Source organism: Glossina fuscipes, unplaced genomic scaffold, assembly GCF_014805625.2.
Source record: "Glossina fuscipes isolate IAEA_lab_2018 unplaced genomic scaffold, Yale_Gfus_2 43, whole genome shotgun sequence".
In the NCBI taxonomy this organism is placed as follows: Eukaryota; Metazoa; Arthropoda; class Insecta; order Diptera; family Glossinidae; genus Glossina; species Glossina fuscipes.
This window is the reverse complement of record NW_023998427.1, coordinates 3,233,181-3,241,574: the sequence shown is the minus strand read 5'-3', so window position 1 is coordinate 3,241,574 and position 8,394 is coordinate 3,233,181. Positions and strand designations below refer to the sequence as shown.

At 33.5% G+C, this 8,394-nt stretch overlaps 1 protein-coding gene across 1 annotated transcript in view; it reads right to left on the bottom strand.

The window, feature by feature from the left end:
* The window catches only part of LOC119637086 (serine-rich adhesin for platelets), a 58,094-nt gene extending 50,066 nt beyond the window's left edge, over positions 1–8,028 (bottom strand). Inside the window, exons 1-3 of the mRNA XM_038032906.1 lie at positions 7,091–8,028; positions 3,435–4,028; positions 216–446 (exon numbers count right to left, since the gene is read on the bottom strand). Of these exons, the coding sequence (XP_037888834.1) occupies positions 216–446; positions 3,435–3,578 (375 nt within the window). The 5' untranslated portion in view covers positions 3,579–4,028; positions 7,091–8,028. The remainder of the gene's footprint in view (positions 1–215; positions 447–3,434; positions 4,029–7,090) is intronic.
* Positions 8,029–8,394: the final 366 nt, after the last annotated feature.

Sequence of the window (8,394 nt, the reverse complement as noted above, 5' to 3'; positions counted from 1 at the left end):
AAAAAAAAAAAAAAAAAAAAAAAAAAAAAAAAAAAAAAACAAACAAATATGTTTTATAACTTTTAATAATTCACATACAAACAAACAAAACTCTCTTTGACCGCGGCTTGCAATGTTTGTAAGTTTGTTTGCGCAGAGGAGAAGAAACGACATCCACTGCAGACAAAAAAAAAACAAAAAAAAAAAAAAAATAGTAATAATAAAAAAACACTTACCATTTGCAAGACATCACACTCCTTAGGCACCACCAACAATTTCAATTCCGAAGGCGTTTGCTTGATCATCGACACTATGGTACTGTAGGCGATACCAGCAATTGGTGTGTTGTTCACCATTAGAACACGATCGCCTGTCTGCAGGTTGGCATAGTAAGCGGGTCCATTCGGATGTACTTCTTTTATAAAAATCGTTTCCATAGCTTTCACTTGGTACGGTTCGGATGCTTCCTACACAACACGAACATATTTGCAAAAGTGATGGAAAAAAAATAAACACAAAATTAGTAAGAAAAAAAAAAATTAAATAAATAAGAAAAACAAAAACAACAAAACGGTTAAATTATGTTGTAGCGTTGAAGTTTATAAAATTTGCTGTTGTTGCTATTATTGTTTGTTGATGATGACGATTATCGTCATCATAATAAGAGATGGCTGGAGAGCGTATAAAGTGGAATGAGTGAATGAAAGTAAGTGTGCAGAAAAACAAAAATCACTTCCAACGCCATTGAAAATAAAACAAAATTAGAGTACAACATACACGTATAGCAAACAACTGCAGCAACGGCTTCAACGAGTGAGTTACTTATTTAGTCAGTTAGTTAGAATTCGGTTTAAGTCGAAACTTAAATACTTCTTTCACATGCTACTTTTACTAGCAATAGTATTCAAAACGGTGAAAAAGAAGCGCGAGAATTTCAGAAGCGACTCTTTGGCACATTCGCGTTTATGTTTCATATGAATACGGCATCTATTCTTTCAAGGCAACAGATAAAAATATTAAAAAAAAAAGTAAAAGGCAAAAAATAACAATACTTAAAAATAAAATATGTAAACATATCCATTAAAACATATCTACAGCAGAGGAGATAATGAACTTAGTATACTTTTTGCAAAGATGTTTTGATAATCAACAAAGCATGACAAAAATAAGTGTTAAATATGGTAAAAATAATTGAATATGAAAGATGCGTATTCATGTATGGATGCTACTATGCCGCACAGTGGTACTAATATGATTCCAATACATATCGAAATCGAAAGAATCCCTATCTATCTATCTATCTATCTATAATGCGATCTAAATATTTATTATCTATGTAAATGCATGTGAAAAAATGATTGGATCGACATACTATGCACCGCTATATACCTTGGCATTTCGAGTTCATAGACCGCGTGAAAGACACCGTAGACATCTTCTGTTTTTCGTTAGTACGCTTCTTCTTCTTAATATACTTGAATTTTTTCATTACATTTTTTCCTACCTACACTAAGTACATCTTTCATCTTTTGCCGCCTTCCCATTTTCAATATCATTTTTTATTTCTTCATCTTAAATGATTTAGACCTACTCACGTTAAATGACTCTCAAAATAGATCACAATTATCTTTAATCAAAAAAAGAAATTACCCAAGATATAATCTGGACGTTTGAAATATTATTGATTAGGATGATCAGTGATGCAGACGTCTGCTCCAGTACCATCATCAATTTAGCAAATAAATATTTCCAATATTCGATATACCCCAACAATTTAACTTGAGTACTGGTCATACCCTTTGGGCATAGTATCGGTAAACTTCGATAAACTCTTCTCTTATTTACTCTAAACCCTTCGATCACTAACTGATTGGTACAGAATTCAATTACAAATGTTTCTAAATAATGCTTAATAGCGCTCTTCGAAAAAACATAATGAACATCTCTTAGCCTCGGTCGAAAAACATTCACAAAGTCATTCGAGTGTTTCGCCGACCCTGCTTCATAACTGCTTCTAAAATATTCGTAATGCAAAAGAGCTTGCACGTAGCTAGACATACATTGACTGGCTGTAAGAATTATAGTAATAAACACTTTCTGTCCGAATAACATAAATCATAAATGTCTCTATGGCATCAAAATTCGGAATAATTTCTTCCTCTCTTGAAAGAAGAATTCTCTCTTCAAGTCATACTTCTTAAGAGAGTAGTAGAGAACGAAAAAAGAAAAAAAAAAGGAGAAAACGAAAAAAGAGATAGAAGAAGAAAAAAAGCGTGAAATCAAGAGGAATGGGATAAAAAACTAGTAATCATTTTAGATGGAGTCCACGATAGACACGACCTCAAGCCAATATGTTACGATTAAAAAACATATTGTGAAACCGGGACTGTTTATCAGTTGCTAGAGCGAGAACATCTTGGCACTGCCTTTTTAAGTAGCTTTGGGAAAGGTTTAAGCTTATCTGAAGATTACATCTTTGTCTACTTTGACATTGCATGCAGAAGCGCTTTGCCCACGGCAGTTTCAGACGATCTGCTCTTAATTATAAATTGGGAAATAATGCACGAGAGAGCAAAAATGCTACAGTGATATGACCTTATATGATATAACATTTCATTAGATGAACTGAACAAACATAGTAAAACAGCTGACAATCGTTTCAGTTCAATTCAATTCATTCCAATGTAGATGTTCAGATTTATGTAGCATCGGTAGACCACGTCCATTCTCCATCTTGATGTCTGACCATTGGCTAAGAAAGTCTATATGCTACACTTAAGTTTTTTTATCTTAACAGACAGATGGTCATCTATTCAGGATCTTTTGCTGATCGGCTGAACTACAAACTGAATATTTAAATTATGAATGCGAAAAAAACATTGCTCTAAAAATTAATTTGTATCTAAAAAGCGAGTACCAACAACGCCTCCGTATAGGATGAAAGGACTTGAAGAGAGAAAATTGCGATTCCGTGTATAACATCAATGAAGATAATATATCTCTGCCTAGCATAAGAATCTGAGGGGATCTGGTGATAACCGTTGACTGACATTTATTAAAACTCCCGCAAGATAGAAAAAGCTAAATACTGAAACTTAAAAGTTAAATATAAAATAAAAATTGCATTTGGTCTAACCATTTAAGAGTTCAGTCAGTAATTGAGAGACAACTTGCCACATGATATCTCTATCTAATTTTTGCATAGTCTGCAATTATTATCTTGTCAAGTCACGAGTCATTTATCCAAAAATTCGCAGTGAATTTATTTTTGGTTCGTTATTGTCTATGTTTTACTTCTAGCATACCACTGTTCCTAACTAGCAGCAATGTGAACGAGTTAACACAATTGATAGACAGAGTTAACTGTTTTTTTTTTTCTTTTCTTTTTTTTCTAAAACTTTAACCGTTAAACTTATTTATAACTTCTGGTTATTTTCTTATTTATTATTGCTTACCTGCGGCCAGGAGGGATCATCTTCCGGTGGATAGGCAATAAAATGACGTAAAGTAAAACCAAAACCCTGATTAGGTCTTCTTCGTATAACAACCAGTTTTGGTTGTGGCACAGCAGCCGTTGTGTTGCTTGGATTCTGCAACATTATGTTGAAATATTTTTAATTTTAAAACACGTCTTAGGCATAGAATTTAACCGGTAAGATTGTTAATAATTAATGTCTTCATTCGGAGTAATTAGAGGAGCATTGGAATCCATTGCAGCCATTTTATATAAACATTCTACAGATAGAGATTGAGTTACACTTTGTGTTCGCCCGTCAGGTTTTCCACTAACTGTATCCTTTACAGTTTCATTTGCACAAAGGTTAATATCCAGCCAATGATGTGTGCAACGAAAAATATTGAACGAGAGGGAGAAGGAAGTGCTGCGTTATTTTACGCTTTAATAATTAAGAAGGGGAGAGGGAAAGAGAGAAAGATATCTCATCTAGCCATTATTTATGAGTTTATTAAACTGATGTTAAGCCATCTTATCATATCGTTTATGTTGTTTTATAAAGTCTGTTGCATAGTGATTTAAGCGATAAACAAAACTGTAAATAGAAAGAAAGCATGACAAGATGTTATGCGTTATTGAATTTATTAACAGCAGCAACCAAACAACAGCAGTATTAGTGTTATTTATATATTTATATATATATATATATATATATATATGTATATATATATATATATATATATATATATGTGTGTGTGTGTGTGTGTGTGTGTGTGTGCGTGTGTAAATGATGATGATGATGATGATGATGTGAAATTAATTTCAAATCTCATATTAAATTTCATGTAACCGCTTAAAATTCGATTTTTAACTTTCATTTACTAATCACCTTTACATCTGCTTGTCAGCTTCGTTCATTTACATATTTATGATTAACATAAAATCTTATTTATGTGAATATATTCATTCATTTGTTGCAAGCATGATTTAGCGACAAAATAACTTATAAAAATTTATTGAGAAGAAAAAAAAAAAAAAAAGTCACAATAACCATTATATTCCGGTTTGAGAATGGAATCTTACTCTATCTTATTCTGCAATGAAATAATGATTAACAAAAGAATGGAATCTGTCGTTAAGCCATAGCAATGACAAACTCGGTTTGAAATGAATTCTTTTTTATTACTCAGTGTCCATTTTCAGTTAACTTGTAAATAATATTTAACTGCAAGAAACTGCGAAAATCCACTTCACTATTATTTCGATCGTAACGTATAACCGTAGAGTTCGAACTCCTCTTATACCTCAATCACAACACATCTCCACGAATATTTTTATACATCCCAGCAATGACAACGTATACTCCGCCTTACTATATATATTCAAGGAAAGTATCGAAGTTCGTGCCCCTTTCGCAAACAAAAGATAGCATTGGTCACACTGAACTAATCCTACGAAGACAAAATTCTATTCGTATGGCTAATGACGACAATTCACAAAGATATTGGTAACAGAAACAAAAAACTGTTATGACATTTGTTGGTTCAGTCCAAAGTAATTGCGTTTTGAGAGTCGAAAAAGATTCGCTTCGATTAAGACGACGTAACGATTTGCAGGCTTGTTGGCAGGCAGTTGGGTCGCTTGTTCCCAATTTGAAATTGCCAATGCTGAGTTTGGCAATTCGGAGAGTGCCACGTATTTCATTGAATGACGAGCAACAAGAAGTGCGTCACAGGTCAAAGCTCAAATTGACGCCACCAACGTCACGTAAAGTAATGTTTGCTGCAATCTGCTACAGTTTGCATTGAGGCAAGAACTGATCAATAGAAACTATATCGTCTTCAATCTTGTCTGCAAAGAAACGACGACTGAATAAAAAAAACTATGAAAGGCCAATATTCGAAGCTTTATTTGAATTTGAAATGTATATGATAACGACGGCCCTAAGAACGCAAGACTTATATTTCATAAGAATAAATATTTCTTCTACATCAACTATCATGACAGACTCAATTCATTAGTCAAACATTTTATTATTTTTTCAGTTGGTTCGGCTATAAAAAGCTAATAATTAGAGTTTGCCGCCATAGAGCATCCCTCTATATGATGGAGTTAGGTAAATACGTCTATATGATGGAGTTAGGTAAATAGGTCTATGTGATACAAATTCCCTGCTTAATTCTTATCCTACGTTGCTACTATGGAAGCATTTCCATCATAAAATATTCAAGATTGTACCTTTTTAGCATATAAAGTTTAATATTCCATAACAAGCTTTGTATACGATCATATCCAAAGAATAGACTTACTTGAACCAAATGTTATATAAAGTTACACATATGAATCGATTTTCATTGTAAAATATCAAAAATCGGACGTCTTTGCCATATAAAGATTTATTTTTTATTCGAACCTTTGCATGGGATCGAACCCAAAAAATAGACCGATCCGAACAACTTTCAATACCGTTCATCCTTCGCCTAAAACATACCAGTGCACCAAATGTCATCAAAATATCACATTGGGACTTGCGTGTTAGACACAAAAGTACATGGACGAACAGGCAGACGGACAGACAAGCTTAGATCAGAGAATGATTCTGAATCTAACTCGTGTGCTACAGGTTATGTAGTCGTTATAATTAAATGAGAACTTCACGTTGAACATGCCTAAAGTACTTAGGTAAGAGTTGTTTTTAATGAGTCCTTTTGGTTGTTGCTTATGAAACGACAAAATTATCGCACTTCTAGTCTTTAAAAACTGGTAAGAGAATTTATTCAACCAGAGAATGATGGGGACTGTTTTGGATATGGTAAGTAATTAGTGTTATTATTGATTGTAAGTACAGTTGTTATACCCTTATCAGTCCACCTTTGCTCGTGCCAATCAAAAGTTGATTCTGAATCGATATAACTTTGTCTCCCCACCTTCTATTCTTGTGTTTAATGTACAAGTCGCAATTTTCGAAATATTTTGATAAAACTTGGTACACGATGACCGATAACTTCCCATAATGACGCCTCGTTGTGGAAAGTATTATATGAATACATTTTGTATTAAGCGACATGATGTAGGATATTTAATGGTAGGCCATGGCCCACTTATAGTGTTTTCACTTGCTTTTGTCTTCATTTAATGTATAAACAAAAATTATTTTTTATTTTTTTTCCCTGGGAAGCTTAGCTACGAGCGGTTGTATATATACATTGATTTGTATACATTTTTATAACTCTGTACGGCAAGTGTTAAAATTTTTTGGTAAAAATTAATGAAGATTTAAATTTTTAGTTTTTTCCACCGAGTATCTCCACATTAAAGTAAACAAGATAACATAACAACAACAAAGACAAAAACAATAACAATTCAACAAACTAACACATCAGCGAGTAAGCGGGCTGTCCAGGCAAGCAAGCAAGCAAGCAAGCAAGCAAGCAAGCAAACAGCCAGCCAGCCAGCCAGCCATCACCAAACCAGTAAAAATGTAATGTATGAATATTCATTAAAATATCAAGGAGATGTGCACGTATGTTTTTGCTTTTATACTTATTAAATGGTAAGAGCAAAATGAAGTATAAAATAGAGTTAAAAATAAAACCAAAAGATGACTACTGGCACTCAGGGTCAGTTCAACTGCTCACTGGGAACACATGTACTTACATTTGCTTATATTTCGGTGATGATTAATTTTAAACATTTTCGTAATGTAATAAACAGCTTCCATATAATTACATTTACCGCAATTCCATTACACAAAGGTTTTGTATGAAAAAGTTTTTATTTTTATTTCATGCACGAGGTGTGTTCAAAAAAAAAAAAGTGACTTTTCATATCTTATGAGCGGGCTACGTACATTCGATTTTCGAATTGTTTTTTTTTTTTTTTTTGTTCTGTTAGTGCACATTAACAGCCATTTTGGTGTCCTTGGCGATATCTTTCTATCGAAAAATATAGATCAAAATAAAAATCTGTACTAAATTTTGTGTGAAAAATAGAATAAAGTGAGTGCTCCAACTCAGTAACGATGTGAACTTTAGCATTTGGCGAGCTTACTTTGAGCAAAAAACATATTTATAAGTGGTAAAAGCTCTTCACAGAAGCCGGAGAAAATGTCAGTGAGGATGCACACCCTGCATACCCCAGAATGTCAACAATGGATGAAAAAGGTTGAAGCAATGAAGAAAATTATTATGGATATCGTCGATATACTCTCAGCGATGCTAGTAAGAATATCGGTATATCGATTGGACCAAGTCATGGATATTGCATCACGATAATGCGCCAGCTCACGCATCATCGCTTGTTCGTCATTTTTTAGACAAAACCAACACCTCAATTATGCCTCAGTCATCGTATTCAGCGGATGATGACCAACGACATTTTCCTGTTCCCAAAACTGAAAAGACCACATAGCTGGAAGAGCTCAAATTCATTTCGTAAAGCGCATATCAGAACTGCATCGCGAATTAGAAAAAGCGGCGACACTAGTATATTGTAGCTAAGGGGGATCACCGCTTTGAAGGGGACGCAATAGATATTGATGGATAAATAAATATTTTTCGAGAAAAATAAAAATTGAAACTTTTTTTTTGAACATGCCTCGTATATATAAAATCTATGAGCACATCATAGAGGAACAGTGTTGTAAAGGATTTAAGCGGCGCAGTTTGAACGAATTAGACGAAATGCAGCATAAAACTTCGAGACAAGTTTCTTCAATTTTCATTTATTATCAGTTTTACGAACAATTGTTTCTTTCTTTTTGGACACCTGGTGAATGAGCGGTAGGTATAAAAGTAATTAACCTAATTTCTTTTTTAAATCCCAATTCATTGCTTTAAACACGTGTGCACTTATTTGAAGTTTCAAACATTTTCATCGTTTTAGTGACGCTATTTCTTAACGTTGGAAATTGAGAGAGAAAGAGAGCGAGAGCGAGACAGAGAGAGAGAGAGAGAGAGAGA